The 23,644-nt window shown below is 44.8% G+C and overlaps 1 protein-coding gene across 1 annotated transcript; it reads left to right on the top strand.

Moving 5' to 3' along the window:
- The first annotated feature begins 2,292 nt into the window (after positions 1 to 2,292).
- LOC114597576 (uncharacterized) lies at positions 2,293 to 22,260 on the top strand. The gene is made up of 2 exons (XM_028730532.2): positions 2,293 to 2,383; positions 9,391 to 22,260. Exon 2 carries the CDS (start codon positions 9,443 to 9,445, stop codon positions 14,081 to 14,083), a length of 4,641 nt encoding a protein of 1,546 aa, XP_028586365.2. The 5' UTR covers positions 2,293 to 2,383; positions 9,391 to 9,442; the 3' UTR covers positions 14,084 to 22,260.
- The last annotated feature ends 1,384 nt before the right edge of the window (positions 22,261 to 23,644 follow it).

Here is a 23,644-nt window from a genome sequence, read left to right as displayed (position 1 = left end):
TAGCCGTGCTTCGCAAGACGAAATAAACCGCAAGGCGAAGAGACTCGTGGAACGGATTAATTTCGTCTTGCGAGGCACCACTGTAACACTGTACACCCCAAGCAAATAAAACATAGGAAAAAAACACAGTCAACATTCTCCAAGAAGCTAAAAAACTAAATTAAAAAAAATTAAGAGGGCAGGAGGATTGGGGGGCACCAAGTCAGGTGCCTGAGAGTGCTGTATTGCCCATTGTTTTGCACTGAGAACCCCAGATTATACCCTTAGCTACTGTATAATTTTATTTATTTGTATTTCTTATCCGCTTTGTTTGCCATAGTTCTAGGCTGGGTTATAATAAGTAATATGAGGCTAGCATATAAATCTATATAAATAACAAATGCTTTCCTCACATAACAGCAATTAATTGTTATCCATATATTTATCTTCTCTTAAAAACTTCTGTTTGCACAGGATACGGGCATCATGTGATGTTTTAAAGATGCTCATCCATTTTCTAATGATTGGTTGACATCCTCACCTGAAGTTTTTAAGATAACTCGTGGATTTGATGTATGAACTTGTGCCAAGCGAATGAATGGTATCTTCTGTTCATAGAGTGTAGTAAAATCGAGACTTATATAAACCTGTACAGTACTAACCTTTTAATGTAGTAGAGGTGGCCTTGGGTCAGGTAGCCCTCTGTAGCTTGTGGCTTCTATTCCTAGCTACGGAGATCATCCTCAAAGCCCTGGAATTGTTAGATTAGAAGATTTTTGTTCTGGGCTTGAGTTTCATGTTTAAAGCCTTTCATCAGTTCATAAGTTTGCACGCTTTTATTTGTGTTTTTATTTTATAAAGGTGGCCGTGGTGGCTGCCAGGACGCCCAGTTGTTAAGTGAGTGAGTGATGTTTGTACTATCAGCGGCAGGAACACCATGCATTCACCCGGGAGGGGGGCGAGAGGAAGAAAAGCTCCCCAATGTCCTTGATAATCAGAAAAATTAGCAAGGACCATTGTGAAAAGCCCTTGAAATGAAAGCAGTACGTGGGTTAATGTTTCAGCATGATAAATCTCCCCTGGTTTAAAAGGGATGGACTGAATGATAACGTTTTTCAATTAGCCACAAGAAGGTTGTTAGATGCGTCACAGCTGGTGATTAAAATGTTGTATGGGGGAAAGTGGGTGGGTGAGGGTGGGTGGGTGGGAAGGAGAGCAGAACGCTCTGGAAAGAAATAAAATGCACAGATCAGGTACCCTTGATATAGGTTGCAGAGGCTTCCTTACCTAACTTGATTGGATTCAGATAGTGAAGAAGGTTGCTTTTAAAAAATGTATAGTACTTCCAAAATTCCATACTCTGAAGGGCTAAAATTCTGCCTTGCTCTCCCATATAAAGTATATTAATCCAAAAGACATAATCAAAAACAAAGAAAATCAAGGGACTTGTAGGTTTGATTGCCTATGTATTTGGCTTTTTTTAGAATTGTGTACAAAATCTACCCCTCCTCTTTACAGGCCCCTTAATTCATAAACTATTTTTTTCTGGCTTAGATTTCCCTGTGTGTTCAGAGTAGACTAATTTCTGCCAACCACCCTGCATTTGGGTGACAAATGGGGGGAAGCACGAGACTTGTTCCAGGTTATGGCCAATGCTTTTGTTGTTCTGATTCATAAACTAGCCAGCCTGAAACAACACAGGCAACACAAACTGGCCTTAGTTTTGTTTGTTTGTTGCATTTTCTACATGAAAAAAACCACACTGATGGAAAATTTTATTCAGTTTGAAGTGGGTCTCCCCCTTTTTTAAAAATCATCAGCAAGAGATTCATTCTGGAATAAAGGTCATTATTGGTGTTCTGAAAATGCATTTAAGGGTGAAACTAGTGTATTTTTCTTCTTCCTCAGCCCATCCAGGTGTGGGCTGCAGTTTTTCAAACTAACCACCTGTGTTTTTTGGGTTGCTATGAGGAGGTCTGGACCACTGTTCATAAGGGGTGTTTCTGCACAGAGGCGATGTGTCACTTCTTCACTGACCTTTCTAAAGCCTCTGCAGCCCAGGCTCAAAACCATGTCCATCTTGTGAGAAATTCAAACTCTGTTTCATGTTCCCTTGGTTTCTGTTGCCCCCTCAGTCTGAAGGGGAGAGGAAGTTCTGCTACAGCTGGGTGCTAGGACTTCTGCTGCTGATAATTTGTGAGTTGGCTGCTGAAAAGCATAAGGGAGAGGGAGAGAACTGTCTCCCTCTTGATGTATAAAAAAACAACAGGGCTGGGTTTTATAAGTTTATAGCTATGTCTTGTTTTTTTACAGAGCTATAATCGTGGTGCTTAGAGTGATCTGAAAGGAACAGAAACACTTAGCCTTGAACTTTTGTTCTGCTGCTTCTTCTTGTGCCTCTGAGGTACAAAACATACCTGTAAACTTATACTCTGTCAAACTGATTTACCAGGGGGGGTAATGGAGATGGAAAGGAAACTTGGGAGGCAGTGGGTGATTAATTGGGTCACACGCACCCCTCTTATTTGGATATACAGCAGCTCAGTTAGATGGATTCCAAACAGTCTGTTCTGTAGCTGGGGAAGATGCATCCGTTTTGGTCATATTAAGGAAGTGGGAAATAGGGGGGTGTTTTGTGTGTTAAGTAGAAGATTTTGGTGGTTATACAAATAGGGGCCAAACTGAATGGCCTGAACTTCAAAAACTACATTTCTCAGGTAAACCCTCCAAATCCCTACAAACTGAAGATTACTGTTGTTTGCTATTGTAGCTAATCTCCTGCCCCCACCCTAAAAATCACCAGCATTGCTCAGAAATTTTAAAATGTTCTTTAGCAGCCTGTGCACATCCTTCAGAAGAAAACAAAACAACAACAAAAAACAGACTGTATATGTGCATGTAGGGATTTGTGCACACATACTAATTGAGAACAGAACACCAGCCAGTGACAGCTCTGTGCAAATAGACATGTTTCAGCATCCAGCTATGCAAATAGCTGCACTGCAGAGCAAAATCTGAAAAGCATTAATTGTGGCACTGTGACTGTTGCATGGCAACAGTTGTGTTTGAACAAATGACAGCTACTGCCCCTTGATTTCTCTCTCTCGTACTTAGTGACAAACTGGAATAAGAAGCAATGATGGCTGCCCTGGGGAAAGCTGTGGCAGGTGCTATAAGAGCCCCAAAGTCAGGAGGCAGAGAGGTGAAATCTGTTGCGGGTGACCTCTAGGCTCTTAAAATTATGTGCACAACAGAAGAGGAACAGAGCTCCTTGATGAATTGGGGGGAGGGGGCTTTATAGGGGCTAAGATGTGTCAGATCAACAAGGTAAAGTAATAGAAAAGGATAGCAAAAATAAACCACCCTCAATTTCCAATGAAAGATGTGTTTATACTGGGATTTTTAAAAGTTAGAATCATAGAATCACAGAATCATAGAATCATAGAATCATAGAGTTGGAAGAGACCACAAGGGCCATCGAGTCCAACCCCCTGCCAAGCAGGAAACACCATCAGAGCACTCCTGACATATGGTTGTCAAGCCTCTGCATAAAGACCTCCAAAGAAGGAGACTCCACCACACTCCTTGGCAGCAAATTCCACTGTCGAACAGCTCTTACTGTCAGGAAGTTCTTCCTAATGTTTAGGTGGAATCTTCTTTCTTGTAGTTTGGATCCATTGCTCCGTGTCCGCTTCTCTGGAGCAGCAGAAAACAGCCTTTCTCCCTCCTCTATGTGACATCCTTTTATATATTTGAACATGGCTATCATATCACCCCTTAACCTCCTCTTCTCCAGGCTAAACATGCCCAGCTCCCTTAGCCGTTCCTCATAAGGCATCATTTCCAGGCCTTTGACCATTTTGGTTGCCCTCCTCTGGACACGTTCCAGTTTGTCAGTGTCCTTCTTGAACTGTGGTGCCCAGAACTGGACACAGTACTCCAGGTGAGGTCTGACCAGAGCAGAATACAGTGGCACTATTACTTCCCTTGATCTAGATGCTATACTCCTATTGATGAGGCCCAGAATTGCATTGGCTTTTTTAGCTGCTGCGTCACACTGTTGGCTCATGTCAAGTTTGTGGTCAACCAAGACTCCTAGATCCTTTTCACATGTACTGCTCTCAAGCCAGGTGTCACCCATCTTGTATTTGTGCCTCTCATTTTTTTTGCCCAAGTGCAATACTTTACATTTCTCCCTGTTAAAATTCATCTTGTTTGTTTTGGCCCAGTTCTCTAATCTGTCAAGGTCGTTTTGAAGTGTGATCCTGTCCTCTGGGGTGTTAGCCACCCCTCCCAGTTTGGTGTCATCTGCAAATTTGATCAGGATGCCCTTGAGTCCATCATCCAAGTCGTTGATAAAGATGTTGAATAAGACCGGGCCCAAGACAGAACCCTGTGGCACCCCACTAGTCACTCTTCTCCAGGATGAAGAGGAACCATTGATGAGCACCCTTTGGGTTCGGTCAGTCAGCCAGTTACAAATCCACTGAGTGGTAGCATAGTCAAGACCGCATTTTACCAGCTTCTTTACAAGAATATCATGGGGCACCTTGTCAAATGCCTTGCTGAAATCAAGGTAGACTACATCCACTGCGTTCCCTTCATCTACCAGGCTTGTAATTCTGTCAAAAAACGAGATCAGGTTAGTCTGACATGACTTATTTTTCAGAAATCCATGCTGACTATTGGTGATCACAGCATTCCTTTCTAGGTGCTCACAGACTGTTTGCTTAATGATCTGCTCCAGAATCTTCCCTGGTATTGATGTCAGACTGACTGGGCGGTAATTATTTGGGTCCTCTCTTTTCCCCTTTTTGAAAATAGGGACAACATTTGCCCTCCTCCAGTCTGCCGGGACTTCGCCTGTTCTCCAGGAATTCTCAAAGATGACTGCCAGTGGTTCTGAAATCACATCTGCCAGTTCTTTTAATACTCTTGGATGCAGTTCATCTGGCCCTGGAGACTTGAATACATCTAGACTAGCCAAGTATTCTTGTACTATCTCCTTAGTTATTCTGGGCTGTGTTTCCTCTGCTGAATCATTTGCTCCAAATTCTTCAGGTCGGGCATTGTTTTCTTTATCGGAGAAGACTGAGGCAAAGAAGGCATTGAGGAGTTCAGCCCTTTCTGTGTCCCCTGTTTGCATTTCACCATCTTCTCCTCTGAGTGACCCCACGGTTTCTTTGTTCTTCCTTTTGCTACGAACATACCCATAAAAGCCTTTTTTGTTGCTTTTAACCTCTCTAGCAAGCCTGAGTTCATTTTGTGCTTTAGCTTTTCTGACTTTGTGTCTACACGTGCTGGCTATTTGTTTGAATTCCTCTTTGGTGGTTTCCCCCCTTTTCCATTTTTTGTACACATCCTTTTTTAATCTTAACTCAGTTAAAAGTTCTTTAGATAGCCACCCTGGCTTCTTTAGGCACCTTCCATGTTTCCGTCTCATTGGTATTGCCTGAAGTTGTGCTTTTACTATCTCCCTCTTAACAAACTCCCAGCCATCTTGAACTCCCTTTCCTTTTAGTATTACTGTCCATGGGATCTCACCCAGCACTTCCCTAAGCTTTATGAAGTCGGCTTTCTTAAAGTCGAGAAATTGAGTCCTAGTATGCTTGGCTGCTCCTTTCCGCTGTATAGTAAACTTCAGAAGAGCATGATCACTCGCGCCTAATGATCCTTCCACTTCTACCCCACTAACCAGGTCATCAACATTGGTTAGGACCAGATCTAAAATGGCTGTTCCTCTTGTTGCTTCTCCCACTTTCTGGACAATGAAGTTGTCTGCAAGGGCAGTGAGGAATCTGTTTGACCTTATGCTCTTGGCTGAGTTTGACATCCAACAAATATCCGGGTAATTGAAGTCCCCCATTACTACTATCTCCCTTCCTTTTGCATGCTTGGCCATCTGTTCCAGGAAGGCATCATCTATGTCCTCCGTTTGGCTTGGGGATCTATAGTAAACTCCCACAATGAGGTCACTGTTATTCTTCTCTCCCTTAATTTTGACCCAAATGCTCTCACTTTGGCTTTGAGGTTCTAAATCTTGGATCTCTTCACAGGTATACACATCCCTGACATATAACGCCACTCCTCCTCCTTTCTTGTCTGGTCTGTTTCTTTGAAATAGATTGTATCCCTCCATTATTACATTCCAATCGTGGGATTTATCCCACCAGGTTTCAGTGATTCCTATTATGTCATATTTAGTTTGCTGTACCAGGAGCTCAAGCTCATCTTGTTTATTTCCCATGCTTTGCGCATTAGTGTACAGACATTCCCCCGTGTCTCTTATTTAAGGATTTTCTCCTCCCACCACTAGGTCTGCATGCTCTTTGCTCCATTCGGTCTATGACATTTGGATGATCATCTTCATCAATTGATAGACTCCTACCTTCAGGAGCACTGTCTCCCTCCCCCACATTAGTCAGTTTAAAGCCCTCCTGATGAGGTTTCTGAGATTTTTTGCAAAAACATTCCTCCCAACCGTTGTGAGGTGCAGCCCATCGCTTGCCAGAAGTCCATCTTCAAGAAACTGCATTCCGTGATCTAAGAATCCAAACCGTTCCTGTTTGCACCATTTGCGAAGCCAGTTGTTCACTTCCACTATTTTTCCCTCTCTCCCTGGGCCACGTCGTTCAACTGGGAGGACAGATGAGATGACAATTTGTGCATTTAATTGCTTCAATTTCCTGCCCAGAGCCTCGTAATCTCTTTTGATCTTCTGGAGGCTATTGCTTGCAGTGTCATTGGTTCCCACATGAACCAAGAGGAAGGGGTATTTGTCAGTGGGTTTTATGATTCCTTGCAGTCGTTCAGTTACATCTTGGATCTTAGCCCCGGGGAGACAGCACACTTCCCGAGACATCTTGTCAGGCCCACAGATCACTGCTTCTGTTCCCCTCAGTAGGGAATCCCCTATCACCACTACACGCCTCCTCTTAGGTCTGGTCGGGGTTCTTCTGTGAGCTGTCGGTTCCAAGGTCGCCTGGACATTCCCAGAGGACTGCCTTTGCTCCTCGTCTTCATATACCTGATCGACTGTAATGAGGGAGAGATCCTCAAATGGAGTCTGCTCTTCGTCTTCCATGCTAGGGGAGAGGACCTCAAAGCGATTGCGTATTTCTAAACAATCAGAGCGAACCCTGGGCCTCCTACTTCTTTGAGTCACGTTTCTCCATATATCTGACTCCTGTGTTGGTGAACTAGCCACCTTCTCAGGGGAGTCCCCTGTCTCTTCCTTGGTGGAGACGGTGTGCTCTGTTGCTTCCAAGAAGAGTTCCAGCTCTCTAATTCTTTGGAGCGTAGCTACACGTTCCTCCAGTTGCTGGACTTTGTCTTTTAAGAGGGCAATCAACATGCAATTGCTGCAGGTAAAGCTGCCTGCAACCTTTGGCAAGATGGCAAACATTGCGCAGGAACCACAGGCGACTGCAGCTGTTCCCTCACCCTCCATCTTGGGAACGTGTCATTGGGGGTGACTACAGTGGTCCTCTATCATAAAAAGTGTGGAGACAGGACAAATAAATCCCTCCCAAAAAACCTAGGTCTCCCCCAACAAATGTTTGAGACTAGTTAGTATTTTTAAAAATGTGCAGGAAAATCTACGCAAGCTGGAGGCTCTCAAGAGTTTTGGAAAAGTGGATACTGCAAAGAGTTACTGGTATCTGCAAACAAGCATATGCAACAACCACCATTTTGGATGTTCTTTTGTTCTTACACAAATGGAAGTTCTTCTGCAGTGTGTGAGCTTAGCTGATCAAGATCCAGATTCGACATCCCTACACGCATCAAGGCTTGCCAGGCGACAACCATGTGAATCCTTTTGTTACTTTAATATTGCTGCAGCTCTGAAGGAGGATGCAGCTTCAGTTTCCACACTCACACTTCCCCCACCTGCTGCAGCCAGAGAAACTCTTGTTTTGACACGCAGCAGCTGGGGGTGGAGGGTGCGTAAGAGGCCCAGGAGGAGAAACAGGAAGAGCCACAGCTGAATCCTGTTTAATGGCTGTGACTCTACCCAAGAGATGAGAAGGTTCTGCAGGTTGTGACCTAGCGGGGAACCCTACCTGTATCCTAATTGTTGCTAAGAAACCTTTTGACTGCAGTATCTGGACCAGACTCAGTGAAATGTCATGAGTACATCCCTTGTTCATTTTAAAAACTAACTATTAAATGATCTTGAGGTGCTGCTAGACTGTTGCTATTTTCAGGTGGGGTTCAGTCACATACTGCCAAATCAAGGAGCACAAATGTGGTTGATTTGATGCTCTTGTACATCAAATTACTTAATCTTGTTTTTAAGTTGTATTTTAATCAATTGTTTTTACCTGGTGTTAACCACCCTGAATCCGGTCTTGGCTGGGGAGGGCAGGGTATAAATAAAATTTATTATTATTACTACTATTACTATTATTATTATTATTATTATTATTATTATTATTATTATTAAATGTGTTTCCCATAAAACTAGACCTTTTGTGATGAGGGAAGTACTGTGAAAATGGGGGGGGGGTAACAATTGCTTGATGCAATATTGTGTAAACTCCCTTCAAACAAATCAGAATGATGTTGTCTAACCTCCTTGCAAGCCTTTTTATTGATGAATGCTCAATAAACAGGTCTAAGAAGTGACCTTAATAAGCACAGTTCACCTTTTATTTGGCCTCTTGAGACTGCAATCCTAAGCATACTTACTTGGAAGCAAGTTCCATTAAAATCAATGTGACTCAGTTAAATATGCTGGTGTGTTGGTCCTTTAAGTTTCCAGTATTCTTCTAGTTAATTTAACAAATGAAAGAAAGCCCAACAGTGATTGAACAGAACCCAGGGGAATGCTGTTGAGAAGCCATACTCTATCCAGGATCTTTATAGCCCAGTTTAAGTACTAAAATATGGCTGCTGTCCTGACAACTGCTCATGCTGGCTGAAGTTGATGGGAGTTATAGTTCAACAACAAGTACCACATTGGTTACCCCTGCTTTGGACTGTGACAGGGTTTCAGTTAGGCCAAGGTTCTATCATTTTAGCTTACTGACGATAGTTGTTAAGTTTGCCTGACTTTCTCAAGGATAGTTCAAATAACCGAATGGAAAGCTTGGTTTACATCATTAGTTCGGTCACTTTTTCCATTGATTCTTTCTTCAGTTTCTGTGGAACTGCTTGACTGACATCGTAATTGCATGTTGATTTGACATCTCAGTTTAATTAGTAAACTAGATTGAAAAAAACCTGTTTTCTAGGATGATGTCCTATGCGTGCATTTGAATATGTATTGGACTGAACAATTATATATTTACTTAAGATATTTCATACCATTCTGATTCAGAGATTTGCAGTGTAAAGTGTAAAGTGATTTGCAGTGTAAAGTGATTTGCTACCCAACTTTACTGATTCTTTCTCTCTCCCTCTCTCTAGTGAGGACGCTGCAGATTGTCTTGGCCAGCCGAAATCTCCATTGGAAAAATTTATGGTCAGACTGTGCACGTACCACCAGAAGCACTTCGTCCGTGTCCTAAACGACATTTGCACTGAAGTACAGACAGGTTGTGAGGGACAGCAGTTACCTGGAGCAGAAAACATGGATGTGTCCACTTGTAGCTCTGGCTGCAGCCAGTATCGCACTGAGAACCAGGAGCTTGGAACTTCTTGCTCTGAATCAAAGCTCCCTTCTTCCCTGGACACAGAGCAATCAGGGTCTCATGGCTCTCTGCGCAAACTTTGCCATGCCCTGAAGCAGGCTGTGGATCTGAAATCTACAGATAGAAGGGAAAACTGCAGCCCAGTTGTCCGAAGAGACTTCCCTGAGCTTCCTAGCGTTAGAACAAGTTCTGCAAGTCCCAGGGACAGTCCCTCTCAAGGATACCTCACTGCCTCCAATTCCCATCACTCTGCTAAAAGTCTGGAAGGCCAAGCCCTTGGTAGTGACCAAGAGATGGGGGGTAGGAAAGGTGAGGATGACAAAGACCAGGTGCAAAATAGAGCTTTGCTGGGAGGCTACAATGCTGTGAAAGCAACAAACATACACATGAGTGAAGACGGTCTGGTGGGCTCCCAGAAGAACACTTTTAAAGCTTTCCCAGAGGAAACACGAGAGCCAGGCTTCACCACCAACTCCCCTAGGAGAGCAGATAAAGAGAATGCCTTGCAGTGCAGCTCCAAAGCCTCTTTGCACCCGGATACTGAAATGAATGACCAAGAAGCAAGACTGAAGGCAGAGAACCACCTCCAGGCTTCAGGGAAAAGCAAGGGGAGCTATAACATGCAGCCTGTTGACAAGACCCATGTGGAGAATGCCAAGGATGGCTGGCTATGCAATAGCCCTGTGCCAGTGGTTCACCACAAAACCACCAATGGACACTCCAGGACCAAGAGTAACTCATCCTCCACCAAAAGCACACGTAAGAGCAAAAGGCCTTCAGGGTTGAGAATTAATGACTATGACAACCAATGCGATGTTGTTTATATCAGCCAGCCAATTACAGAGTGCCACTTTGAGAGCAAGAGGGTGGTCTCCTCTAGGAAGACGGCAAGGAAGAGCACTCGTGGATACTACTACAACGGTGAGTGCTGTGAGATTCCCACAGTTCGTACCTTGGCCAAGACTTCCCATGTACAGGAGAGTGGGAACACACTGGCGCCAAGGCCTGAGGTGCTGACAAGCCCTAGCCAGGGAGCTTCTCTTCCGAGTGATAGCTGCTTAGCAGCAGCCCAGGCCATGAGTGGCGATGGTGACAAAAGACCTGCTGTGGCTGTCCCTCAAGGAGATGCCTCCAACAACAGTACTCAGGAGAGAGATGAGATGTGTCGGGCTGAGAAGGCCGCTCCTGAGGTAAGTTTTGTGAAGGAGAGAGAAGACAGTTCTGCTGAAGCATCCACAATTGCTCTCTCCCCGCCACCTGGCCTTGTTTTGCGTGTAGAGAAAGGCAGCCTGTCCAATTCTTCACTGCAGACCACTCTTGTCTCTCCCTGCCAACTGAGCAAAGGGGAGCCACAGGACGAAATGGACATGGACACTGTGCAGAAGGCTGGCAATGGCACAGACTCTTGTAAGAGTAGCAGACCCAATGAAGACAGTGGCAACACAGGAGAATCTGTGGTGTTGTCTGCTTCAGAGGTTGCCAGTGGTGAGGAAAGTGCCATGTTCTCGGAGACCGAGGCTACCCCTGAGCCTTCCATTCTTTCAGACCAGGTGCCTCCTGACAGCATGGCCCTTCAGCCCCCTGAAGACCTTTCCCCCGGAATGGACTTGATGCCTCCACTGGAGGAGCCTGCCCCTGTTGAACACTTGCCACCATTTATAGAACTACCTTCCGATGTGGAACCTCCACTTCTTTCCCCTATAGACCTGGCAGAACCTCCTGCCCTTGTCCGTCTGGAGCCTTCCATAGCCCTCCCTGGAGAACTCCCTCCTATCCCAGAGCGTATGTGTCCAGGGGAGCCTGTTGCCAGTTCAAGGGCAGTGTCTCCTGGCATTGTGGTGTCTGAGCCTCCTGCCCATATTGACCTAGAGGCTCCTTCAGGGGTTCCTTCTATAGAATCTCCAGTGGTGGGACCTGGCAAGTTAGATATGGAGCTCTCACAGCCACTTTCTGACTTGGATGCTGCAGAGCTCCCTGGCAGCTTGCAGGGTGCAGATGCACATGAAAGTATTAATACTCAAAATAGCATTGAAGGGATTCTGGACTCAGGTGGAATCCACTCTGGGGAAAGTGAGACTGTGTTGCCTGTTGCAGATAATGATGAAGATTGGGAAGAGGGAACAGTAAAAGATACAAGTGAAACAAGCAAGGTGGATGATGGAAAGGAACTTGATAGCGAAGCTCCAGCAGTGCCCCAAACATCAGAAGTGGACAACAAGGAGGGAGCTTCTTCCAAAACAAGCCCGGACAAAAAACGAAAGCGGGAGAAAAAACCTCAGATTGTATCCGATCGCTGTCTTCGAAGCCAGCAATCCCTGTCATCTGCAGAGGATAGTCCTGAGCAATCAACTTCTTCCATGTCTCTACAGCTTCCTCAAGTTCAGATCAAGTTTTCTAAAAGCCCTGGTGCTAAGCGTTTCAAGAGGGAGGTGCAACTTGACGGTGCAGCATCGCTGTGTTTCCCAAATGACGGGTTCCATGAAACACTGCTAAACAACATTGGGAATTCTTCTGAGCAGCAGCCAGGTGACAGAAATGACATCACAATGGGACAGGCCTCTCAGACACTGTTAGCGAAAAAGACCATAGTAGAGGAAGACCAGAATGGAGAAGGAAACAAGGACAAGGCAGGGGCAATGCTTGAAATTTGCTTAGAGGGTGATTCTGCTAGGAGAAGTGTTCGTGTCTCAGCAGAGACCTCTGATAAGGGTGAAAAGCAGTCAGATTTGACATCAGGCACTCCAGATAACTTTGACAGTATAATGGAGGTTACAGAGGAGTTGCACACCCAGCATGGGCCCAGTTCTGTTAGCAGGAGTGAAAGCAAGCTTGTACCACCAGAGAGATCGGTAAAATCTAAGAAGCCAGCTCTCCAGTTCTACAACCTGAGGCACACCCCTGCCCCAACCCCTGTGGCCACTGCCTCCAAAAACACTTCTGGAAAAGAGACCGTACAAGGAGATTCTAATGCTGTGACTATACAAGCAGGCTCTAATGTCACAGACCAAGAAAATGCACAGAGTGAAGACACCGTTGGCTTCAGTAGCATGGAAGTGCTCTCTGACAACAAGCCCAGTTTTGTGGAATGGTGTGCTGAGGAAGAGAACCAAGAACTCATCACTAACTTTAACACTCAGTACATGAAGGTCCAGAAAGGGTGGATTCAGCTGGAGAAAGAGGCTCAGCCAGCTCCAAAGGTCAAGAATAAATCCGACAAACTGAAAGAGATCTGGAAAAGCAAGAAGAGGACCCGCAAATTAAAAGGGCCCACGGAAGGCCAGAAGCTCTCCCCGGTTCAGATGCTGTTCATGAAGGGGTTTGACATGTCCAACATCTGCAAGTGGTTTATGGAGACCACTGAAACCAAGTCTCTGGTCATTGTGAAGAAGATGAACACACGTCTCCCAGGGGACATCCCCCTCATCAAGCTTCCACTCCAGAAGGGCTGCTATTCCGGCAGCTACCCTAGCTCCCTTCAAGCTGAGCGCCTGAAGAAACACTTGAAGAAGTTTGCTGCTATGACCCCGGCCAAAAACACCATCAAGATTCAGAGGCTGTGGGCTAAGCTTCGAGAGGGCTCTGAGGACAAAGAGCCCGAGCAGGCTGCCAGTTCGAAGCAGACGCCTCCCTCCGAAGTAAGCGTGGAGCACAAAGCCGAAGCCAAGAGCGCCCAGCCTCCCAGCACGCCTGTGCAAACCAGCTCTCGCATCCTGAGGAAGTACTCCAACTTGCGAGGCAAACTCAACGCCATACGCAAGGTGGCCAAGCAGGACAAGAACGACAGCCTGACCAAGCACCCCTCTGCTGAAAGCAAGCCGAGCGGCAAGAGCCTGTGCATTAAGCCCCTGGTGTCTCCGAAACTGGCCCAGCAGGTCCAAGCACCCCCACTTGCGACTAAGACAAGCCTGGTTGAAAGGGGAGGGAAGGGGCGAAAGGCGAAAGGCAAGGTACAGGAGGACACCTCATCCAAAGGCCACCTTCAGCAAACCAAGAAGAAGCCGCCGACCGAGAGCAGCAGGTCACAGAGGCTGCTGAGCACCTCGAGCAAAGAAAGGCTTCCTCTTAAGAAAGCCAGTAAACCGAAGCCTGCAGGGCCTCCTGCTACCAGGAAGCAGGCGGCTGCCGACAAGAGTCATAAGCCTGTGTCTGGGAACGAGAAGGCAAAGAAGCTGAATGACTTGCGACCTGGGAAAAGGAAGCCCCCCGTCCAGAAGGGGAAAGCCAAGGCCGGTCAAAAGGCAAGTCTGCCTTCCAGGCAAGAAGGGCTTGCTAAGCCTCCCAAGCAGAAAGTGGTGCGAGACTCCAGCAGCCGGCCTCCCAAAGTGGCTGCCCAAAAGGCAAGCAGTGGCAAAGCCTTGACTAGGTCAATGAAGCGAATTCAGGAGAGCAGCACAGCCCAGGGCAAGAGGAAGCTGAGGGCAAGCAAAGACTCTTCACCCAGCAAACGCAGGTGTCTGGATGCAAAGTAACCGGCTGGGGTTGGGGGTGGGTAGGAGGTGGGTCATGGAAATACTTCCTAATGCATTAAACAGATCCACTTCTGAACGTTGTGGGGAGGGATGCAAGTGTTTAGCCGAAGGCCAACCCCCCGCTCTCAGATGATGAGGAGCCCCCTAGCTGTGTTGCAGCCAGAAGGGGAAGCTATTATTCTCTGCCCTTGAGAAGGAAAGTTGCTGCTTCTGAAAGCTCCTGGAGTGGAACTAGGAGTTTGGCAGTTTCAGTTCGAAGTACAGTGCCTTATTTATCCTTTTAGGAACTGAATAAATTAATCTGTGTGATTTAAAGGCTGGCAGTTTATAGTTAATGCACAAGCACTTGAACTGTAATGGAAAGAGAACCAGCTTTCATGCACATCCCATAGACCTTGGCAGCCCAACTGCTGGGTTCACACAGGAGCATTTTCTTCCTTTTGTGCATTGTAGCATCCTGGCACTGTTTAAACCAAGCAGGGCATTATAAAGCCAAAACCCAAAGCATTTGCATCCTTTAATCCTGTCAGTCAGTCAGAATGGTGTGTGTTGTTGTTAAGGTATGAACAGCTGGACTATCTTGTGTAACTGGGGCTTGGCTGTAATGTAGCCTTGCTCTCGTGTCAAAAAGATGCTGATTCCGAAGCGTCAGTGATTGGCAGCCATGCTAGGCCAACTTTGTACTTAGCCAAGAAAGGAACTGGACCGCTTGTTTGGATGGAGAGCCCTTCCCTATGAAGTACATGCACACTGCCTGCCACTTCTGACATGGTTGTTTACAGGCGGGCGCCTTCGGGCCTGTGTCCTCAAATGCAGCCTGGATGCATTTCAGAATGGTGGTATTCTCGTCCATTTTACTGTGAGGCCTGAACACCCCTGAAATATGGGTACTTGAAAGCACATCTTAGCAGTGAAATAGACGGACAAAAAACCATTCCAAAGTGAAGCTTCCATGCATCTTGTGGGTCTGTAAAAAGTAATGTTGGAAAGCGCCCGTAGTCAGAGGTTCTTCTCTGCTGTAAACTTACATGATTTCTATGCAGTTGCTGCAAGTTCTTTTTTCATCTTTCCCTGTTTGCCGCATGTCAAAAAGATTTTAAAAATTATTGTTATTAAAATAAGAAGGAGGCAATGCTGGCTGCAGACAAGGAAGCAACTAGAAATATCTGGTGCTTTTGCAAGTGTGGTTTGGTTCCAGCTTAAGAGTAAGCAAGCTTCTCTCTCCCTTGCAAGGCCTCACCTTGCAAGTTTAATCAATGCATTATGTAAAGGTCAAGAAGTATCTGTCTTCAGACAAGGTATTTCTACAAACACCTATTAGAAAGGCAAACAGTCCCCTTCTCAGTGCAAACATTTGTTTTGGATCTGACAGCATTTGGAAGCAGCCTTTTTCTCAGAGGAAACTCCCTGCCCCTTGTACTTTGTGCTACCCATCTGCTGGGTGACAGACAGTGGTTGCTACTACTCTGGGCTTGGAGAGAAAAGCAGCCTTTTATTTATTTCCATAGTTTTCCTTTAAATCACAACAAAGGCAGAGGTATTTGCTTAGAAACTTGTGCAAACTTCCTCTCGCTTGCTGTGCGTGGCACCCAGGAGCTTCCCGCGAAGGCCTTCGAATGGCTTGACCTTTCAGAATAGCTTTCCATGGATACCATCTGAGATCGACGTACTCAAACACATCTTTACACATTATTATATTAACTGGCTGGAACCAGTCTTTCCAGTTGGTGAGGGATTTGTAGAATAAAAGGAAAGGCAAACTTTAGGGAGCAAGAACAAGGCTTAGGTGCAAGGAAATTGGTTTTATTTCATTTTTTTAAAGGAGGGAGGGTGCGTGAGCATTGGCACTCCTATACCAAAGCTCATTACTTCAGGCAGAACACAAATAACTAGCTGTATAATTTGTTCCATTGATCAAAGAGATTTGGAAGGCAGCGCCTGGAACTGCAAAGCCCTCCTGCTCACCTGCTTACCCAAGTCTGTGTCTTGAGAGGGTGCACTAAAGCTATAAGACACATCAGGGTGGACTCTTTTTGTATGAATACTTTTGAATCATTGATTTTTAACTTCTGTCTTTTGATGTAAATCATGCTGTATAAAATGAATTGTTGTAAGCATTAAGTCAGGCCTAGCATTCTCTGTAAAGATTGATACGTATTTGTCTGATTGCTATTTGAACTGCACATATAAAATGTGCTAGACATTCCACCAGGAGTATTAAAAGGTATTTAAGGAAGTGTGGTGCGTGAGCATGTATGTGTGAGTGAGAGGAAAGAGTGAGCGTGTCAGGTTTTTCACCTCTACTTTTCTCCAACTTCAAACGCCTCCATCCAGAAAGGTGTAAAATCTTCCTGCTCCCTCAACCCAGGGCTGCTTCCTCACACTGCTGGGTGGCCGAGCACCTTGTGGTACTTTGGGCTAATGATTCTGATCCCAACACTGCTAATAAAATATTTCTACACCTTTCTGCTTTCCCATTTCTTGTGTGGTCTGTAACTTAAGAGAATCCCTTTGTAAGCCCTGTGTAGCATTTGAGAGCTTCACAGTTGCCCCTCCCCTCCCACCTTTTCTGCAAGGTTGCCTATGAGAAGTTGGAATACAGTGACCAGGCCTTGCAGTGTTTTAGTGAGGTCTGGAGAGAGTTTGGTCCAGTGGTTGATTTATCCCAGGTTCTAGCACCAGTGGCTTCTGGCAAGGCAAGGCAAGGCAAGCCTTTGGCATGTAGACAATAGACTAGTGTAAGGTGGGGGGGGGGGCGGGGGAGGAGAGAAGTGAGCAAAGTAGTTTAAAGCAATTTAGAGTTGTTGTTTTTAAATAAATTCTGATGGTGATAGCTTAGTATGATTTATATTGAAGCAAAGCTACCTTCTGGTTGGGAGGCATTCTTCAGACTGTGCTCTGTGCATCAGTCCTTACGTCATGCAAGTGACCCTATGTCACCAACATGCCAGGCTGATATGCTGTCCACTAAGTAAGTTGCAAAGAGGCCATTTCCTCTCCCTTTGATGCCCTGTAACCCACTTTTGTGATAGTGAGAACTTGACTCTTAATTCTTCCAGTAGATATAACTTTGGAAACCAGCCTTCTTGGGTTGGGCTCTTCTCTTTGCAGGGGCTTAATTCCTACGCACTGTTTCCCATCCATCCACTTCTTCAGCATTTGTCTTTTCCTTTTCTTTTTTTGCAAGGAGTGTGTGTGTCATCTGTTAAATGCAATCTTGCTTTGTTGGTTTCTGCAGCAAAAATAGGTGCTCTTTCCAGAATCAATGGTTATCTGCAGTAGTACAGTTGCTATGGCCTGGTGATGTTATAAACTTGGTCTAACCTGGTACTGCTCTCTAGCAAAAGAATTGCGAGAGTAAGGGGAGAAGCCTGGGGTTGTGACTGTAATAGGCTTACTCAGTATAGTGACAAGAAAGGCTTTTCAGTTCCTCTAACTGTGGCTCTGTTTCTGCTCCTCTCTACGTGCTTGGCAGGTTCTACTGCTTAAGCATCTTGGGCCCCATTGCCAAAATGGTCTAAAGGCAGTGCTTTTTGTGGGGGTTAAAAATGAAGTATCATGTCTTGATAAAAGTGGGGTAGGTGTCAGCACAAGATGGCTGCCATGGGCAGCAAAAAAGAGGTGATACCAGTGAGTACTGTCGCAAAACCCCTGTTCACAAGTATAGTCAAACTGGGATGGTTTGCGCCTTCTTGTTTCCATGCTACCTGGGCATTCCTAGAAGAGAGTGGATGGCTTTGCTTATTGGATAAAACCAGCCTCTGTACTGTTTTCTTTCCATCAGATGCAATGGACCATCATGAATCCTAGCCTCTCCTGTAGCACACACCGTGTTTGAAAAGAGACCCTCTTCCCCCCGATGGTATGGTGGAGAATTCCCCATAACTTGCCCTGTTGCTCATCTCTTTATATCTCATCTCCTTAAATCTGGCCCTTTGCCGTCCCTTCTTGTTGAGACAAACTAGACGTTCTTCACAAAAAGATCTTCCATTAGTTGTCTTCCATTTTCTCCCAACAGCCTTTTTCTTGGTCAAGTGTGCAGTGCTTTTCTTTCCCTGTGGTTGAGAGTATTACTACTTTCAGTAATTTTCAATGAAGGCTGTTATCTTGTATTTAAGGGAAAGCCCCAACTTCTGTGCACATTATCAAGGTGCAGGGCACACAATGCTTAGAGAAACTTTTGTAGCAACTTTAGCTCTGGACAGTTCCTCTGTCATAGCTTCTGGGTGGCTCCTGCAGGAATGCTATTTATAGCTCTTTCCTCCTGACATAATTACTGTCACTATGCATAGGGTTTTGCTTTGTAGTAGTAAGAATAATGATGATATCTCCCTTTTCCCATTCTATGTCTGGGGAATATTTAAGCTGCACAAAACTGTTACTGAGGCTTATCACTAATCATTTATTATTATTATGAGCTGCAACATCCTGGCCAATTATTCCTATTCATCTTCTAAACCAGAAGCTGCTGAAAAGATCTTTTTCTCTCCAGAGTCATTTCCTTGTTCCATTTGTAGCCTCATGTGATAAGGCAGCCTTTGCCAGCCTGCTGCCCACCCAATTTTTTGGACTGCAGCTCCTATCTGCCCTAGCCAAAACATCTACACTAGCTTGGCAGAGGCTTTGATAAGACAGTCTTCTGCCTTTGTCCTCTTTAGAGGTGGTAGCCAGTACCTTGCTTCTCTTTTTGTTGCAGAAATCAGTGTTGGTACCACTCTTCCTCATCACCAGGAAGCATAGCAGAGCAATGGGGAATTAACTTGCGCCAAAGGGAAATGTAAAGTATTGGGCTGGATTTAACTATTGAGTCCCACAGCAGGAGCCAGCACAAGGTCTTCTGTGAGTGCAACAGGGCTTTTAGCCCCTCTCCTCCCTGCCTCCCAAATTGGCTCAGGGCTGTGTGTCAGGGTAATTGACAGCAAGCGGAGGAGGGAGAAGGGAGATTGTTCCTTCTGGAAAACTGAAATGCTTGTGTTGACAGAATAATCTCCTTAGTGCTACGTTGAATTCCTCCACAAATTGAAAAGGGACTTCATTAAATCTGTGAGTGCCTCTGAAAATGTTGCTATAAATATAACTCTCTTCACTCAGTTCCCACATGCCCACCAAATAGAAACAAATATGCAGATAAGAGATATTTGATGATGCTATGCAATGGCCTACAAACCAGTGCCTCCCTAGTCTTTCACACATCGCCACCTCTGTCCTTGCTTGGACTTCATCTGCCACTGCTCCCTTCCCTGCTACATGCACACCTGATCTAGCTCTGCCTAGCTCTTGAATTTCATGGAATGGCCCTATCTGGGCGAGGTCCCTGTGTTCCTGAAAGGTCCCATATATGATCATAGGGGGTTTTGAGGGGTTAAACTGCCTCGGGCCACTTCATGCATGCTATTTTCCTGCACAGAGATAATCTCCATGCGGCATCATCCTGGCACAGATAATCTCAATGAAGAGACACTTGTATGTTCTTCCCTAGGCCGCCTTCTTGCTCTCCTGTTGCCAGTTAGTTTCTTTTGTATTTCCACCACCCCACCCCACTCAGCATTTAGCTAGGTTGCTGAAAAATTTCCTATCTAGTCTAAGATGAACTCAGGAGCTTTGGTTTGCAGGTACAGGAGACTCTGGCCTCTTCTTAAAAACCCTTCCCTCTTGAAGTGTCGCCCTAAGAATTGTTTCTCACAGAAATAGTGGAAATGAGTGGAGTCTGAATGGGTTTTGTTACCCGTGTGTGACCTTTTACCTAAGTGGGTCTTTTTACACTGTAATGCTTATCAAAGGTTTTTTAAGGATCTGCTTTTTGTGTGTGACTTTAAAATGCAATGTGAATATATACATATATGTATATGTGTGTTTATATATAAATATATATAGTAGGTGCTGTGTTAACATGGCATCCAGCTAGCGGTTGTAATGCTTTCCTAGGTGCAGGGTAATTGCTGCCTTTTCTTCCTGGGTGGTCACAAAAACTAGAAGAATACTGTAAATAGTTTTAAAATATTTATTTCCTGTACTTTGTGCTAATAAGTCTTGGGTGTGCTGTTGGTTTGCAATGTACCGGTAGTATGTTTTTTTGGGTGGGTGGGGGGTTCCTACTGCAAAAATAATTGGACATTGGGGGGCGGGGGAGAAGGACTGGCATCTGGTCTGGAGTTTATGCTGCAAAATCAAGGACTTAGTTCCCATTGAAGCTGCATTTGGGCTATACCCAGAATAGACAAATGAATATTAATGACACTTACATAATTGAATACTCCATATTTAAAAGCCCTTTCACATAGAAAGCAAGCGATCGGGGCGAATTGTTTTAGCCTATCCTCCCCGATATGCTAGCTTTTGCATGTGGGAGAATGTTTTCATATGATAGAGTGTTCAATCATGTGAGCTCTCGCCTGCAATCCGAAGTGAAACAGCCCAGGCCCTGGCTTATGACATTACTTAGAACTGGGCCTAAACCGAGTAAAAGCATTACATGGGTTATCTAAAATCTCATTTTCTGTGGAAGCGAGTCAAAGTACAGTTCTGGGCAGCCCGCCTTGTCACGTGCATCTTTGGGGACAGTACATGTGAGCAATAAGAATTTTTAGTAATAATGTTTTCAGTGACAAATTAATGTTTAAGTCCTTATGGGGATATTTGTGTAAATGTGTGTGCACATCTCATTGAAGACTGCCCTTCTTCACTGGCCTTGCCACATAGAGAAAGAGACATATTTTGCTTCAACATCTCTGCATGCTTATTCACCTGGGCAGGTGGACTCAGGGATACTGAATTAAGGGGAGCTCTTGCTGGGGATAGGATGGGAGAAATGCCAGTGGCATACATGGAGGAAGTGATGGTGGCCTCTAAGCATCATTTATAGCTGACTCTTGTAATCTAACCAGCACCTCTTGTGTTGTGTGTTTGATGTTTCCTGTGCTCTTCCCCCCCCTTTTTTTTTTAGATTAAGCCAATCATTCATCACTTCCCATGTTTCCAGCTGCTGTAAGAGTCCAGGGCCCCATTTTTTACTCTCTCTGTCTCCCTGAATTTATTTTATTTTATTACTTTGGACCATTAAGTATTTCTATGCTCTCTGCTCCCTCCTGTGTTGTATTAGTCTTATTTTGAATGTCTCTTTTGTGATTATCTCATATTTTTTAAAGTTAGGCTTGTGTGGAAGTTCCTAAGGGTTTGTTTCTTCTTGTTTGTCTTGGCCATTCAGAATTCCCACCCATCACTCCTCTCTTCTTTCTATGGAAAACATGGCAATGCAGCTTCCTAATGTAGCTCCAGAAAACTTGTTGCTTTGCTTGCACCCTCCTTCTGCCATCTGAAAAGCTTCAGCCCTGCCTATATCCATTGTAAAAGTCCTCAATTCTCAGATGAAGTTGTTAAACGAGGTGGGGGGGGGTAGACTTGCAACCTTTCCACAAGGGCATTCTTGAAGTTTAGGATAACCTCTTGCCCAGTTGAATGAACCTCTATCAGTGTGTTGCACAGCACTCAACAAGACTGCAGGTGTGTTCTGCACTTCCTGTGTTGATTTATAGTTAGTTCATTTTTCACTCTGTGTTGCACAGGTATTTTTACTTGCTGTGTCTAAGAGACTCCTACCTTCCCCATATGATGAACCATATGTGTGTGTTGGGGGGTCTATTCTCTCTATTCCCCTTCCCTCAGGTCTGGTACTGTGCACATCACCCAAACCCAGTGTGTGATCATGAGTTGGCTATTTGAAGGCTTAAGTTGGAGCCTCATTCCCTTCAGGGCCCTGGGAAATGCTGTGACTTTAGAAGAAGAGCGTGTCTGCTGTGAATTGTTGGTAAAATGTGTCATTAGGTAATATTTATATACCTCACCTGAGTAACATTTGAAAATGTATATAAAAATAAAGGTTCTGTTCAGTGGCTTCCTACCCGTTTGACACACCTACAACACTTAGGGCTACTTTACCATGGAAATTGTATTAAATCTTTGCCATTACTTTTGTGACAGCTCCATGATTTTTCTGTGTGCTTTATTAACTCACCCGTGGAAGAGAACGCATTCTTGTTACAGACTGTGGGGCTGCAGGTGAGGCTTAGACCTCTGCCTCTTTCCATGTTTCTTCTTCCTCTTTATGCATTGTGTATGTACTCTGCGTGCCCTAAGGAGTCTTACTTTATTGCCGCTTATTAAACATTTCTTTTATATCAGTATTGGTGTGGTGTGATATAGTTTGATGTGCAAAGACGAGACATGTTGATGAGCCATCTCAATTGCTGCTTTTGGAGGTTATCAGGACATATACACAATTGTGAAGGATGTCACCAAACAATGAACTGTTGGAAGATGGAAAGATTGCCTTGTTAGCTACCACTCCCATGTGGGTGTTGTCTTTGACCTGGTCTACAGCAGGCTGGCTCTCCAAAAGAAACCAGAAAGTTTGGGTAGGAACTTCAGAGCCTGGTCATTGCCCCTAGCTTCAGCAGAGGTAGGCACTGCACTGCTTTTGACACCAGTCTTCCTCTCCTAGTTGACCCATTTCTCTGTGCTTGGCTCTTCGTGCTTAGGCTGGGTTTGATACCACATTGTCGGTGTGTGTGAGGAGGCGCTATTTTGGCACTATTGCCAGCCAGGTATGGTTGCACCTAATTGCCACATAGTGGCTCTACAAGAGCAAAGGTGTAGCTCAATGTGTCCCACTTCTCCTGAGCAAGCTACTACCCAGCCTCTCATTTGTGAGGTACGGGAGAATTTGGATAAAAATCAGTTGTTGGTGGCAGCACCAGCACCTAGAAGCTCAAGTACAAGTCTGAAACAGGTCCAGCTACCTCAGAAATCGAATACCAATCCCATGTCAGTGCCACACTTCCTCTTACATGCCCAAGGTCCAAGGGTTGTTTAAGCCTGTCAGAAGTGGGGCTTTTAAAACCCAGTCCTAATTATTGCAAGTTGGTGGTTTGTTTTATGTCCAAGTGCTGCTTAAGGAGCAAAATTTGGTGTGTTTAAGCTGTGGACCAAGTACTTTCCTCGAGTACAGAACTGAAGGAGATGACTGCCCCCTTCTCAAGTGTGATTGTTGAAAAAAAGGAAAGTGCCATGACCTGTATTGAAGTGACCCTCTAATTTTCTTTTCTGAGAAAACTGAATAACAGCAGGTTTAATTTGGGCCATTGTTCTGGGAGAGGGAGACAAGCCAGACTAGCCACGTGGCTAAATTAATGTCATGTTCACATTGACGACAGCATTGGTAGTTTTAAAAAAAACAACTAAATCAATTCTGCTGTTTCTAAAGGAGGGACAATTTTGAGTTCCCTCACTTGAGTCATCATAAACTCAGATCGTTAAAAGCGTGGCAAGAATCACAAACCTCAGTTACTAAAACCAATGATGCCGGTTTTCATCTGACAGAGAAGCACCTGCCAAGAACAGAGAAATGCTGCCTGACATCCTTACAGCATAGAAAAATACTATACCAAATACAAATATATTAATATATGTAAGAATCTAAGTATTATGTATAAAGACCTACTTCAGCTGTTAGCTTACAACAGGTGACAAAAGACACCATTTCACACAATTGCTGAGTACCCTTTC

Source organism: Podarcis muralis, chromosome 6 (assembly GCF_964188315.1).
Source record: "Podarcis muralis chromosome 6, rPodMur119.hap1.1, whole genome shotgun sequence".
In the NCBI taxonomy this organism is placed as follows: domain Eukaryota; kingdom Metazoa; phylum Chordata; class Lepidosauria; order Squamata; family Lacertidae; genus Podarcis; species Podarcis muralis.
The sequence above is the reverse complement of the archived record's forward strand: the minus strand, read 5'-3'. Positions and strand labels throughout refer to the sequence as shown.